The 15,794-nt window shown below is 46.7% G+C and overlaps 1 protein-coding gene across 1 annotated transcript in view; it reads left to right on the top strand.

Moving 5' to 3' along the window:
- The window catches only part of PTPRJ (protein tyrosine phosphatase receptor type J), a 169,442-nt gene that overhangs the window by 101,179 nt on the left and 52,469 nt on the right, over nt 1–15,794 (top strand). The window contains exons 2-3 of the mRNA XM_030864402.3: nt 12,932–12,950; nt 14,106–14,339. Of these exons, the coding sequence (XP_030720262.2) occupies nt 12,932–12,950; nt 14,106–14,339 (253 nt within the window). The remainder of the gene's footprint in view (nt 1–12,931; nt 12,951–14,105; nt 14,340–15,794) is intronic.

The raw sequence follows: 15,794 nt of genomic DNA, 5'->3' as shown, positions 1-15,794 counted from the left end.
ATCCAAGGTCTGTTTCTTAGACAGGACGACGGTATGACCTTGCCTTGAAAAAAAAATTTTTTTTTCTTTTTTTGGTGGTGGTTGTATTTAGGTTATTGTTAAAAGCTGATTGGAGAACAGTTGTCTGGATGTCCCAGTGATGCACTTTTTAATCGAAAGAGAATATTGTAGGCGGAAAAATCTGTATAAGAACTGACCTGTTACTACTACCTCTGGTTGTTGAGGCCACCCTGAGACTGTCCTGGCACGTGGGGAGGAGCCAGGCCTGGGTCCTGAGCTCTCATCTTGCTGGCAGTGAGGGGAGTGGGGTTGATGGTGGGTTTGCTGAGAGCATCTTTCTCCTCTGGTGGATGCAGGATGGCCTCAGTGCAGCTCTGGCCGTGATGGGTCACAAGAGACGAGAATGCAGCCAGTCCGAGAATTTCAGCCCAAGTTCCTCTTAACATGCAGCAGAATCCAAGATGCTGTCTTGCCTTTCTCTGCTGTTCTTGCTTCTGTGTTAGCAGAAATACCTCCTGGTTCTGCTTTTTCTGAGTCTTTGTTGTGACAGCTCACCCCTCCCCATGCTTCACCTCTCGAACCCTCCTGTCCCAGCTCTTGCTAGTGGTGATAACGGTAATACTGGCTAATATTTATTGTGTACCCCCTGTATGTTAAGTGCTTCGCATGGATTGTGTCATTTAAGACTTGTCACGGGAATCCTGTGAGGTAAATCCTGTTTAAACCATTTATTTTTTAAGTTATGAGAGTTATCAAACGCACACAGATGAACCCCAGGTACCCCTCTCTCAGGTTCCGTACTTAGCCCTCTTTTGCCCCACCCTTGCCCAGGTAGGTAGTTATTGTAGCTGCTGAAAGGGGCTGAGAAGCTGGCTCAGGTGAGTGCAGCTGGTAGGGCTGGACTCCAGAGTGTCTTCACCCCTGTGCCCTCCCACCCGACAACTGATGTTCGCTGCTGTTTATAGAGCACCTACTATGTGCCACTTAATCCCCGCATCAGGCCTACAGAGTAGATGATAACTTACAGGTGAAAGAGCTCAAGAAGTGAGGTCACTGGCCTCCAGACTCCTTGCTAATTAGTGGCAGTACTAGGATGCAGATCCAGAGCTGAGGCCCTGCCCATTTTCTACCCCAGCCCGTTCTCTGTCCTCCTGTCTTCCTTAGTGCAGTGGGCATCAGTGGGGTGGTGGTTTCGCTTGTGGGAACCTCTGTCTTCAAACCTTGGAAGAACATAAGGTTACTCCAGGATGATTTCTCAGCGGGCGTGGAGAGCTTCTGCTGCAATCACTGCTGGCCCTTGTGGCCTCAGAGATAGAATCTACCATTGACCTTTTGGCAGGCGTTCATAGCTAATGAGAGATCCTTTAGCTTTTGTGGTCAGTTGAAGGCAGAGCTCGCAAAGCTGGCACCTCGTGTCCTGATGTTCAGTCCTCCTCCGGGAGGAAGGGGGAGAGGGGTGGGGGACTGGGGAGATGGGAAGGCATGGGCTGTGGATGCACCCAGCTGGGGGTGGGGTGGGGAAGGGGAGGATTCTGTGACCAGCTGGCCCTGAACATAGAAGGCACTTGGTAAATGGTGGCTCTTAGCTGTTTTTATCCGTACTCTAAGGTGGATGGGCGGTGCAAGAGGGACTTGGTGGGATTTATGGAGTGGTTTTATTCAGATTCAAGAGTCGGAAATGAAAATCTTGACTTTCACAATCAACTGAAAGATCAGAGCTCTCTACCCTGGTTTTGCTCCTTTTTGGGGGTGGTGGTAGCATGGGGGAGCAGGTCAGGGGATGAGCGGAGAATTCAGGGACAGGCAAAATGGTCCACTTTATATTCACATTGTGTACAGTATTCACATCTGACGTTGGCGGGAGGTCTCTTCCTAAGAGAGAAGCTTAGAAAGTAAACATTCGTTAATAATTGCAACCCACAAATTTTGCAAACTGCACTTAAGTCAATGGTCAGAAACTCAAATGGTGTCAGGGTGTGTTGGGAACATAAATAAATGGAATAGGCCAAATAATGAAGTCACAGTGCCTCTCGATCTTTTATATGCTCATGTTTGATAGAGAAAATGAACAGTGTGGGTGCCATGTTGCTTGGCAACTGCCATTTTTCCTCTGTGTTGAGGTGACAATACTAGGGAGTAGTGGTAAACTCTAAGCACTTACCCGTGGAAAGGGGGAGCTGATGCTCAGATCCAACTAGTTGCTTAAATGTCTCCAGGTCCTCCCCTTCCCCTCCCCTCCCCTCCCCTCCCCTCCCCTCCCCTCCCCTCCCCTCCCCCCTCCCCCTCCCCCTCCCCTCCCCTCCCCTCCCCCTCCCCTCCCCCTCCCCTCCCCTCCCCTCCCCCTCCCCTCCCCTCCCCTCCCCCTCCCCTCCCCCTCCCCTCCTCCTCCCCTCCCCTCCCCCTCCCTTCCTCCTCCCCTCCCCTCCCCTCCTCCTCCCCTCCCCTCCCCCTCCCCTCCTCCTCCCCTCCCCTGCCCCTCCTTCCTCCTCCTCTTCTTCTGCTTTTTTCTTTTTTTTTTTTTTTTTGAGGTATGCGGGCCTCTCACTGTTGTGGCCTCTTCCGTTGCGGAGCACAGGCTCCGGACGCGCAGGCTCAGCGGCCATGGCTCATGGGCCCAGCCGCTCCGCGGCATGTGGGATCTTCCCGGACTTGGCACGAACCCATGTCCCCTGCATCGGCAGGCAGACTCTCAACCAGTGCGCCACCAGGGAAGCCCCCCTGCTTTTTTCTGGGAAGCTGAAAATCAGGATTTACAAGATGCTGTCTCCTAATTTAAAAATATTTGCTTAAGATTTTAAGAAACACTGTGGCAAAGCATCATGTTTTATACTATAAATATATACACTCTTTATTTGTCAGTTATATCTCAATAAAGTTGGAAAAAATACAATGGGGAAAATAGGACAGTGTTCTAATGGAGGTATATTAAAAACAACAACAGCACTGTGGAATAAATAAAACATGTCAGTGGGCTAGATTTGGGCAGTGGAGCTTCAGTTTAGGACCTTCAGATTTATTGTATGATGTGGAGAAAAGGTTCAGAGAGGGGCCTGGGTTCTGCCGACTCTGATTCTCTCATGAGATGGGAGGTGAGTCCTGCTGGGGAGCCCATGCATTGGTGCTTTAGTCTCAGGGCTGGGTGATCTGGGTTGAGTTGCTGAACCACTCTGGGACTGACTTTCTTCCTCCATGAAGTCAAAGGGGAGGTCGATCACTATTTTACAAACTGTGTTCCTTGAGGTGCCTTGGGGGTTTCTTAAGTGTTTCCTGTGAGTTTCATAGAAAACACACCGCCTCTCCAACCCCTTCCAATTTGGCTGTGTGCAATTGTAATGAAAACACTTGCCCAAATATGTGTTACACCAAGTTTTAATACATTGGAGAACACCAGTGTCTTAACTTGCTTATGCATCTATTATATTGAAAATAAGAACAAGGTAACTTGAACTTTAAATGTATAATGAAAAGATTGCTTTTATTCAAGTGTACATATATGCACATAGACATACCTACATAGATATATATGATATGTGGAACTCTATGCATATAGTTCTTTAAGACTCTTTTTGAAAAAAAAAGTTCTGCTGCTAAAAATACCCATGGAAACTTCTGGCCTGGGATTTCCAAGGTCATCCTCAACTCTGCATCTCAAAGTTCACATAGCCTCACCAAAATAGTCCCTCTGGTTACTTTTTCCTCTGTGCATTTGAAAGGGAAATGTTCATCATGCCTTCAACTGTCCCAAGAGGCAAGAGATGAGCCACCTGGTCTTTTTAGGGTAATTGTTGCTCATTCCTTCTGTCAAAGCCTCACCTGGCTTTTGGGGGGCACAAAATTAGGAATTATGCTGACCCTTCTCCACAGTCCCTTTTGATGACAGTGTCAAGTTCAGAGAGTCATAGCATATATGACTCTGCAAATGAGGCAGAGTCAGCCAGCCCGTTCTCACCTTGCTTGGCCCAATGTCTCATGCTGTAGGTACTGCTTGCCATGCTGCCTATTGGTCTGCCTATTCCCTGCCTGTGGACTCTAGGGTGGAAATGGATACCAGGCATTCAGGCTGCCCCACAATGCCGCACCTGTCGTCTGGAAAGCTTCCCATAAAGATGTTTAGTGCCTGGCTTCTGGGTTCAGAGGGAGCGCCCAGCCTTTCTACCGTTTTCGTGATCAATGATTTACCTTTTTATACCAGTTTTAAAGGGAGCTGTTGGGTAATTTTCACATAGGAGATAAATGGAAGGAAGAATGATGGCCTTTCAGAATTGAAATTTGTGCATGCACCGAATCTCATAGAATGCTCTTTGATTTTAAAAATCTCTTGAAGCGGTTCACGTTTTGTTGAATTATGTCAGTGGGTAAAAATAACTATTGTCATATGGTGTGTGGGCTTGGTTTTGGAAGGATAAAGAATCTATTGTTACCCATTGTGTTATTCAGTCGCTTATCACCCAACCCTAAAAACCAAACGTGTATAATAGAAAACCTTAAGCTTTGTCACTTGCTGAGATCCAGGCTCTGTGCTAAAATCCTCAAACTCCGCTCCCTTTGAGAAGAGTGCAGAAGCCTCCTTAATTCGGTCAGTTTTAATGGGTGGATGGAACCTGTCCCCAGGGCCCACGTCAGGCAGGGGTTTGTGACGGGCAGCCCCGGAAGTGCCTTTGGGTTCCGTGGTCTCAGCTGAAGTTTGTCCAGCATCCGAGCCAGCTTAGCGCTCCTGGGAGCGGTTTAAGTCAAGAGCTTCAGTCAGGCAGACCTGGGCCAGAAGCGTAGACTTCCTAGCTGTAGGATTCTGGGTCAGGAATTTAACTTTTCCAAGGCTTATTAGTTTCTTCATCTGTAAAATAGGGATCAACACAGTTCCTGCCTCGCGGGTCCTTGTCGTAAGGCCTAAAGGAGTTGATGAATAGAACACCTGTAGTGCAGTGATTGGCCCATAGTTAAGGGCTCAATCAATATTATTACAAGTAGAATCCATTAGCGTTAAGTACCCGCACAGGATCACTCTCAAACCACCCGTGCCCCTCCCTCTCTGTCCCCCAAACTTACGGGGTGCTTGGCACCCCCTGCTTCTCCAGCTGGCTGGCTCCTGCCTCCATCTCTGCACTGCGCTGTCATTGTCTTTGGTACCGCTCTCGCCCCTGGCTCTCGGTGTCAGAACCACCTTATGTGCCCTGGCATCTTTGGCATCCAGCCCAGGGCCTGGCGCAGTGCAGGACCGCAGGAAACGGCACGAGTGGCTTGGACTGAAAGGGCTTCAGAGCCTGGAGAGCTCCTGGGGCTGGAGTGGTTGCAGAAGGTCATCAGGTGAGCTGACGGGTGGCCACTTCAGAGGTTCAGTGAGGCAGGAGGAAGGCTGTGAGGCTGGGAACATAGGAACCTTGTTTTGTTAGAGCCCCAAGAAAACTCAGACGCGGGGTCTGTATTGCATATATCCTTCCGCCATTTTATACTTGATGAAATGGATGGCTTGGTGAGATCCAGGTCCCTGAGCTCTCAAGCATCAGGGGAAGTGGAACCTAACCCTCTTGATTACCCTGTTGGGCCGTGCCTACCGGATTCACAGGCTCTGCAGTGATGTGACATGAGCTCTGTGCTGTGGCTCTTCCATGTGCCCCTGCAGACCCCTGCCCCCCACCTCCACCCTGCTCTGCCCACTGGGAGGAAGCTGCCCTCTGCGGTCTAACCAGCAGGTGCCCTTGACCTGCAGCTTCCCCACTGGGCCAGTCCAGCAGCAGGAAGCCCCCAGTGGAGATGGGGGAGGCAGCCACTCAGCCTGTTCCCTTGTCCTGTCCCACTGCTCCTGCCTCTAGGGTTCTTGCCCAGCTCTTGCCCATTTCCCTTAGCCCCACCCACACCCTTGTAAACAGACCCTTTAAAAATTCTCCTCAGTTACAGTGGTAGAGTGTGTCATCTGTCCCTGCCAGGATCCTGACGAATACTAGCACGTTTTAGAAAGAGTAATCTAGCAGTTCTATTTTAATTTTCCACTGTGCATTGAAGGGAGAGACTAGAAGAGAGGCAACCAGGTATGTGGACGAAGGAATAGGACCTGCTCTTCACAAAGGGCGTCAACTTAGCTTTTGGCCTTTTATATTCAAATGAGGAATTTTAGGTAGAGTTGCAACAGTACTTTGACAGAACTGAGACAAAGATATACTGCAGCAGATATAACCCTCTTCTGGCTCTTCTTAATTTAAAAAAAAACTTTTTTTTTTTTGAATTATCACATGCTAGTAATTAAAAAAAAAATTTTTTTTTTCCGGCCACGCCATGCAGCTTGTGGGATCTTAGTTCCCTCACCAGGGATCGAACCCGGGCCCCCTGCAGTGGAAGCACGGAGTCCTAACCACTGGACCGCCTGGGAAGTCCCCTTACTTCTTTTTGGTGTGTGTATTAAGAGCTTCAAGATATAAAAATGGAAATGGTCTGTCTGTATCAGCCCAACAACGAGGCTGTTTTCTGTTAGTTAGGGCTGAGGGTTATGAGGTCTTGCTTTAGGGTGGCCACACGACAGAAGTGGGAAGTCCAAGTGCATTGTACAGCGAAGCATCTTTAGGACATGGCCACTGAGTGTACCCAGCAAGGGCGAAGGAAGGGAGGAGTCAGGTTATTCCAGAGTTTATGGACTGCGAAACACGTGTAACGGGGCAGTCACAGAGGTACTTGGGAAGAGAATATGTACAAGTCTGTTTTGGTGCGCATCTAGTAGTGTTCAAAGTGGACCACTGAGGTAATGACTGTAGCTTTGGCCGAGTTGGGATGGCATTGAGGGCAGTGTTAGCAGTTTTCTCTTCTCTGGGCCTGGAGGAAGATTCTTGTGACTGGAGCCACAGTCTCAGGAATGGGGGTGGTTCCCAAAGTGGGGGAGGGAGAGCTTTGGCTCATCAGCATAACCAAAGGAGGTTGTGAAACAGAAACACATCCCTGGGGGAGGGGAGTGATAAACAAGGCTGGAAGTCTTGACAGTGAGGGTCTCTGCTCCTTAGAAAAGAAGAAGACTGCTGTACAGTGTTGGGTGATCTTGGGCATAGTTAATGCCTGGCCATCTGGTCGACCAATGGGTGGACCATTGTCTGCTGTGCCTGGGGTATCTAGGTAACGGGAAGTCCTTGGCAGAACTGAAGACAGTATTATATTCTTTTTTCGTATGTTGGCATGTCTTCCTCCTAAGACAGTGAGCTTAATCTCTCTTCTCAGTGTTTGCTCCTTTTGCCCAGTTATGGGGCCTGAAGAAGCCTTGGGCCACCTGTGTGGGTGACTTTGCAGGGTGGTAGTGAGAAGATGGGTAAGCTATGAGTACTCCATCTGGGTTTGCATCCCAGGAGAGAAGGCTTTGGGGAATCTTGGCTAGAATGGTTGAGGTCAAGATAGAGGTCAAGACCTGGATTCTGTTTCTGGTGCTTCCTCGCTGGCTCTATGTCCTTGGGTAAGCCACTTACTGTCTGTGCCTCAGTGCCCACCTCTGTAACTGAGTTATTGTTCAACTATTTATACACTTGTAAAGTATGAGTTTCAGATTGCCCATTGGTTTTATCAGTAGGGTCTGAGCTTTGGTGTTGTCATCTGTAAAACAGAGATAAAAATACCTTGCAGAGTTGCTGTGAAGATTCAAAGGTGATGATGGTCGTAATAGTTTAAATAGATCATTTAATTTCATATTCACTATAACAAAGCAGGTATGATTGTTTATAGATGTAGACACCGAGGGACAGAGAGGTTAAGCTACCTGCCCAAAGTCACACAGCAAGTAAATGGTGGCACTGAACGGTTTCCCCCAGGTGGTCTAGTCCCAGAGCCCAAGATCCCATGAGTCTGTGCTCAGACAAGGTCTGTAGAAAGCCCAGCTCAGTGCCTGGCACACAGTAGGTGCTTAGTAAACTTGAGTTCCTTCCTTTTTATCCTCAGAATGCATTCGGAAGTGGAGGTCCCCACAGTGCTTCTAGTAAGGCTGTTCTGCCCACCCCATGTTTTCTGATGTCCAGTTCGGGGTGGGGGTTCATTCCCCCTTCTTCGGCTGTCAAATCCACCTTTCAAAACCTCTCTATATATTACCTTCCTCGTCTCCTCCCCACCCTCCCACCCCAATCTCTTCCTTCCGGAAGCTTCCTTTCCCTCCTCCCTCCCAATGGCGGAGCTTGATAATAAACAGTCACCTACTTACTATCATTTTTTTAAAAAAAAATTGAAGTGGAATTCACATAACATAAAATTAACCATTTTAAAGTGTACAGTTCAGTAGCATTTAGTACATTCACGATGTTGTGTAACCACGACCTCTCTCTAGTTTCAGAACATTTTCATCACCCCAAAGAAAATCCAGTACCCGTTAACAATCACTCTCCCTTCCCCCTCTTCCTAGCCCTTGGCAACCACTAGTCTGCCTTCTGTTTCTATAGATTTCCTTATTCTGGACATTTCGTATAAATGGGATGACAATATGTGTGCTTCTGTGTCTGCTTCTTTCATTGAGCATAATGGTTTTGCGGTTCAACTACATTGTAGCATGTATCAGAGTTTCACTCCTTCTTATGGCTGAATAGTATTCCGTTGTATGTGTATACCACATTCTGTTAATCTGCTGTTAGGTTGTTTCCACCTTTTAGCCATTGCGAATAGTGCTTCCATTGACCTCCACCATCTTTTATGCAATCGCTGTCCCCTGTTGCAGTTTGGGCACAGGGGCTGTGGCTTTTGGTGTCCCCTGAGGCCTAGACAGGGTGAGCTCATTCATAACCTCTGATTGCTGGGTCTGTTGAAACCAAGAGGGAGAAGGCTGGGAGCTAGATGTGCCCCTAGCTCTTGGGCCTGGCTCTGCATACTTTATCTGGTTTAATTTCTGCCTAGAGGGAAGTAGAGAGTGGAAAGTGCTGGTTTTTCTCCACCCTGAAGTACTTCTCCCTCCTGTGCCTGGGACAAGTTCATAATAACCAGTTGGGAAATTTCTTAGCTCTGTGACCTAAGGTCTACTCTGACCTCAGCATCCTCATCTGTAAAATGGGGATGATCGTTCTTGTTTCACAGAGTTGTGAGGGTTAAATGGGTTGGAACCTGCGGAATGCTTGCTTCTTTCCCTACCTGGATTTGGAGTTCTGGGTGAGGGACCAGTTGAGGGAAGGCACTTGGAGGAAGGACGATTTTTGTGGAATCCTTCTCGATTAACAACTACCAGTGCCTTTTGGGGTGCTCTTAGAAGGGGAAGAAGCTGAGATAATTCTCATCACCATGTTTAGCTGTCACTGCTGAAAAGTTGTCCCCAACTTCCCTTTTCTGCAGTTAGTTAACTCTGATGCTCAGTGTATGAATCTGTGGAAATTTTCTCCCATTTCACCCCCAGGCCCAACTAGGCTCTGAGCTAACTTCAGGAAGATGAGCTTTCTGTTGATTGTATTCTTTTAAAAAGTACTTATGAGGCATCCTCCATGCCAGTTAACTTGTAGGGTGTTGTTTGCAAGGGTCTTTTTTTTTTTTTCCTGTGGTCACTGGAAGAGTTTGGGGGCCTGGCAGACCAGGACTTGCCTCCTGGCTTTACCTCTCACTGACCAGCTCTGTAACCCTTGATGACAGATCACTGACCTTTCACTTTTTTTTTAATCTATAAAAATGTGAAAATGAGTCACCTTGCTTTGTGGTTGCCGTAGTGTTCTTTTGGTTGCAAATCTTAGACAACCCAAACAAGAGTAACTAAATAATAAGGGGTATTGCATCTCCCCAGGCAAGAAGTCTGGAGGTAGAAAGAGTCTAAAATTGCTTGACTTGGCAGTGCAGGGATCCAGGTGTTTTCTCTCATTCCCCTCATCAGCCATCCTCAGCAGGTGGGTGAGCGCTTCCCTCCTTGTCACAGAGTGGCTGCAGCGGCTCCAGGCATCATGGGTAGATCTGCTGAAGTCCAGCGAAGCAGGATGGTGTTTCCTTCCGTCTGATTCCTTTTTATTAGTGAGGAAGCTCTTCCCCAAGAGACCCCTTGCAGACTTCTCTTAGGTGCTCTTGTCCTTCGTTTTAGTCTGCATCCTTTAGGTCCCCTGGGTCCTAAGGCAAGGATTAAACTGCTAATGCTTTATTTGGGAAGTCAAGGCCTAGTGAGGTCAAGATGAGGGAACAGAAGGGGGAGTGAGGCCAAAAAGACATGAAGCCATGTGATGTAGTGTGTTATCCCTCTGGCTACGATTTCATGATGAACCTTGAAAAGATACCAGCTGGTGTGTATGCCTGGCACATAGGGCCTTCTTTGGGAGGGTTGCCAGGAGAAACTGTACCTGGATTTGTCAAAGAAGCACACTGATAATATCGCTTGAAATTAATTTTTAAACCTTCCCTAAGTCCTGGTACATTTCTCGCCAGTTGCTTTACCCTGGAAGGTAGTGTAGCTAGTGGTTTAGGACACAGACTCTGGAGTCAGACTGCCTGGGTTCAGATCCAGGTGCTATAGCTCACCAGCCCAGGAGGGACCTGTGCCTGCCTTTTAGTAATGTTTGGAGGATTAAGTGAGTTAATATCTGAAAGCACTTGGGACAGTGCCTGGCAGAGTCAGTGCTCTGGGCATATGATTTTAATCTTTGGAAACGTAACTTTTTGCCATGACCATGATTCTCAAACTTTCACCTGTAGAACTCAGAGTCCTTTGACACGTTGTCCTGTGTAGTGACTATCAGCCACTCAATGTTTGCTGAGTCTAGGACTGTAAAGGGCACAGATGGGGATGCACAGACACTCTTCACCTTCATGTGTGCCCTCAGTGAGTGGTACCTACCCGAGGGCATCCTCCATCTGTCCTCCTCTCTCCCTCTGCCACGGCCTCCTGGGACTCGGAGCCTGTCTTCTTTAGCTCTCGGGCTTTAGCACAGCGCTTGACACATGCAGGTGTGCGGGAATCGCTTGTTAATGAGTTGTCAGTACTTTCTGCCTTGAAGTCCTTTTTTACAGACATGTCTTATTTCCCTTACTTTCCTGTAAACAGTTTGAGGACAGGACCCAGATCTTTCATGTCTTAGGCAACATTTGGTTGGATGGTTGGATGATTGAATGGATTCCAGGTGAGGACACAACATATAGATGCCCAGGCAGAGAGATAATAACATTGCAAAGGGCCAGGACATGCCATCCGAGGGTCATGAGGTTATGTAGTTGAATGTTTTCCAACTAATGGGCAAAAAAAAAGTTTGCTGCCCTGTGCTGCTTAACTAGCAACTGACTCCTCCTTTTGCTCCCTCTCTTGTGGTCCATCCTGGATGACGTGGATTGATGCATAGCATAGATCGAGGGGCAGGGCCTGGAGGGAGGAAGATGAGCTGGAAAAGTTTAGGCCTGAGATGAGGAGGACTTGAGGGTACAGTGCAGTGGTGGGAATGGAAAGTTTGAGAGAGGGGGTGAGTAGGCAAGTATATCAACAGGGCTTCCCGTCCCCCCCGGCTTGCAGGGAGTGAGGAGAGGAAGAGTACTGGATTCCTTTGAGTACTAGTGCCTGGGTCACTGGGAGACAGGACAGAGGCCAGACCCCTCCCCCCCCACCCCCCTTCTGTCCACCTATCTCATGAGATGAAAACTAATGTTGTTCTTATCTTCTCCATTTGATAAATGCAAATTTTCAGGATAAGCGGGAGGAATACTGGCCTGGGTAAATCAGGCTCCTGGGACCTGACTGGCCTTGGCCTTAGCCTTGCTGTGGGACCTTGGACAAGTTTTTCCCTTCTCTGGGCCTTAGGGGTTGCCTCCTCTACAAAATGAGAGGCTCATTCTTTCCTTCCGTGGCATTTATTGAGTGCCTACTGTGTGTGATATTCTAGGCACGGACATAGACGCGGTTTCTGTTCTCGTGGAGCGTACATTTCAGTTGAAGGAGACTGACAGTAACTGAGGTGAATGCCGGGAGAAAACTCACCAGTGATGGGGTGGACAGTGAGTGGGGCTAATTTCCATTGGTTGGTTGGACACGGACTCCGTGAAGAGGTGGCATCTGAGGCCACAGTCTGGGAAGGTCTGGGGGCAGAGTGTTTTTGGAGAAGGGAATCAATACGTAAACGGTCCAAGGGAGAATCAGCTTCAAGAACATTGTAAAGGGTGTGAGAGGCTATGAGATCAGAGAGGCCACACAGGCTGTAGTGAAGAGGGTGCATTTTATTCTAAGTGTGATGGGAGGTTGGAGGACGCTTTTTTCCACTGGAGTCCCTTTTGATTATTTTCTGCTTTATAAGGACCATACTTTGAAATATCCAAAAAGGTGTGTTCACTAAACAACAGAATGAGCAATCGTGAAATATTTTAGGTTTTTAAAGTGTGGGGAAATAACGTATGGCTCGTGATAGATAGCTTTGAGGATCCCCAGGGATCTAAAGATGGCAGACTGAGATACGGTCAACTAGACAATCTTTAAGGTCCCTCTGTTTCAAACATTTATTCTTTTCAAAGCTGATTGCCATGTGATTAAAAAAAAAAGATGACTGCCACCTACTGATAGAAGATGAATTTTTGCACAATGAAAATCTCAAACCCGGTGGATTTCTTCTGTCACGCATCTGGCTTTATACCCTCCGTTTCTCGACCTGAAGTGGCTCTGAGGAAGGGGTGATGGGGCGATGGTCCTGCTTTCCTTTCTTTCTGACCCAGAGAATCTCAACTCTTGTTTCGATGTTCTTCTGCCTCAGTGCACAATGTAGCGACAGGAAGGAGTGCTGACCTGGGGAGTTGCTCCTGTTGGATGTTTCAGTGGGAAAAAACACTGCCAACAGTTGTCTGGTCTCCATTGTTTGTAGTTGACCTGCGTTTACACTGAATTCCCCTATTCAGTGGCCCTACACCCTAACCCTGGCCAACAGGCCTTTGCCTAATGTATTTAACACCCCGCCCCAGTTATTAAATTCCCAACTGCTTTATTTCTGATTTGCATTTGCCGTGGCTGAATGAATCTACTGACTTCCGTTTTCTTTTTCTGTTACAGATCGTGTGTACAGGTGACTGTAAGTACCACTTCCCATTCCACTCTTATGTTGTTCGCTACTGCCCCCCGATGGACACAGCAACATTAACAGCAACGTGAAAATCACAGAAAATGCTGATTTGCTAAAACTTGCTTAGTTTCCAATTTTTCTTTAGAAGTGGGGTGAGGGTGAAAACAGCAAGTGAAAGAAAATATTTTTTATTTGTGCAATCCTGACAAATAAAAAAATAATTTTTCTGTGATTTTTTTTCTATCCTACATCTGTAGGTGATCAAAAAAAAACCACTTAGTTTTCATAATGCAGTATCATTTATATTTATTTCATGTACTGTTATCCCATAATTATTTTCTTGTGTTACTACATTACCACATGATTTTTAAAATGGTGTACAGGCTTTGCATAACCTTTGGAAAACCAGACGTAGCCTCCTGGATACTTTGCTTCCACGTGGAGGGCTGAATCCCAGTTGCTGGTCCACTGAGGTCCTCCCAGGTCTATAGTAAAATGAGAAAAATAGGGACAATATAATAAGTCTTTTATGAAACTAAATATATTCAGTTGAAATCACTGTTTATTCTGGGATTATGTCCTTACCAATTTTTTGGATCATAATTCGCTTCTTTAAGAAATAAAATTATTTATTTCTATAAGAAATAAAATTAAGAGTATATGGTAATTTTTTAATGTACATTTTTGAAAAAATAAAAACTGGTAGCTTTTGTCTGTCCTCAAAATTCAAGGACTATTTTTTTTTTCCTGGTTGGTAAAACCTCAAAGTCTGTGAACCATAGAGATAAAATAATTAGAATGTTCTCACAGTGCCATACAAAGGGGGCAGACCTTGCTGAAACCTTCTAATAAAGAAAAGCTCAGTTAATAACAGTCATTATGCAAAGCCTGTGCAAACAATAGAAAGAGGTCTACAATTGCTTTTTCTTCCTTGTTAATCAGTTTGGTAAGTAAGCTGGAAGGTTCCTCGTGCAGGCTTGAATCACTGGTGCAAGAGAAGAAAACATCGGTGTGTAGAGGTGATACTGTAAAGTGGGGAAAGGGAGATGAGGGAACTATGATGCGTTTTAAAAGTTATAATAAAAAAGTCTGTTGTGTGGCTGGTGTACGGTGGGAGGTGCCATTTTATTAGCTTGTGTTTCATTCTTCTTTCCTGTGTTCTAGGCTCCCGCTGCGATCTGCTTGAATTCACATCTACAGCCAGTGAGATTCAATCATCTATCAAGGCAGCAGGAAACTTTTCAGTGATAAACGTAACGGATTTGAGTGGCCAGAGTCAGCAGTTTCTCCGAGCAGACAGTGATGGGAAGACTTCATTTTCAGGGCTGGTTCCTGGGATGCACTATCTTTTCACCTTTTCAAATGGCTCCAGTACCTGCTGCCAAGAAGTGCAGATACGTGAGTGAGACTTTTCTTTTGGGGATGGATTGTGGGTTTTAGAGAATGTCAGTGTCTTCACGTTTGAGCAGTACTGCGATGGCGTAGTGGTTAAAAGCGCAGACCAAGAATCAGGGTCCCAGGTTCGCTTCCTGGGTCTGTCAGTGTTTCACTGTATGACCTGGGGCTAGTCCTTGGTCCTCTTAGACCTCAGTTTCTTCCTCTTTATTACCAAAAATACATACATATATACACACACACATAGTTTTAAAAGATATTTTAAGATGTACTTTGCTGAACTATTGAAAGTTAAGAACTTCCTTTTCTAGGGAATTCCCTGGTGGTCCAGTGGTTAGGACTCCACGCTTTCACTGCTGAGGGTGCAGGTTCAATCCCTGGTTGGGGAACTAAGGTCCTGCAAGCCGTGTGGTACGGCGCAAAAACAAACAAACAAACAAAAAACCCCTGCTTTTTAAAAATCTTTCCCTGTAGAAAGAGAATCCCTGTATGAATCAACAAAATTTCGTTCTTGACGTATTTCTCTTTCTTTAAAATGGCGCCATAGCCTTCTTCAGGAAGTTATTGTGAAGCATAAATGAGAACATGTGTGCACAGCCCCTGGCGCAGTGCCTGGGACCCAGCCAGCACCCAGAAGAGGACTGCTGCTCCTTCTTGCTGCCCTCACGCTGTGACTGTGCCTATTGTTTTATCATTATCCTCACCACCATCATCACTGCTGATTGCAAATGGTACCACAATGATGACCTGCCAAAGTGCTACTCTGACGCTGTGAACCGGTTACTTTATAAAGAGGAGGTTCAAGTCTGAGGGGCTTTCTGGCATGAAGTTTATTGAATTGTGGGCCACCAGATTCTTCTGTGCCTGGTCCCTTTTCTTTTCTCTTGTTTCCTCTCCTGCCCTTCTTCTTTGATTGGGTTAATGTTTGCATCTCCCAGGTTCCAGGTCAGGCACACTCTCCATGCTGTCATTTGAAGGCCACATGCATGCTGGAGTGGTGTTACCTGTACCACCTTTATTCTTCTGGGATAAGGCCCTGGGTCCTTGAGAAGGGCCTTATTGCCTATGCAATAAGGGTCACTTCTGTTTCTAGTCGTTACTCCTCCATCTAGACTGTAATTAGGATGCATCCATTTGAAGTTTTAGTTACTGTTAATCACCATCATGGCTTCCATTGTGTTAAGATCCTGTACATCTACAATTTGACAGATGATGAAGTGAGGTTCAGAGCAGTGAGATGACTTCGAGTACAATCACATGCTAGTGGCCAGCGGGATTGGACTCTGAGCCCTGATTTGTGAATGTCCAAGTCCAATGACTTTGTTTACGATTTCAGGGTGCCTTAATAATAATCCTTTGTGTTTAAGAGCTGTCAGCAGAGGAACCTGAGACTGCGATGTTTTAAGGGACTAATTCCAGGTCACACAGCTAAGGGGCAGAGCAGTGCCTTACATCCAG

Source organism: Globicephala melas, chromosome 8 (genome assembly GCF_963455315.2).
Source record: "Globicephala melas chromosome 8, mGloMel1.2, whole genome shotgun sequence".
Lineage (NCBI taxonomy): Eukaryota > Metazoa > Chordata > Mammalia > Artiodactyla > Delphinidae > Globicephala > Globicephala melas.
Note: the sequence above shows the minus strand (reverse complement) of the source record. Positions and strands in the feature narration are given on the sequence as shown.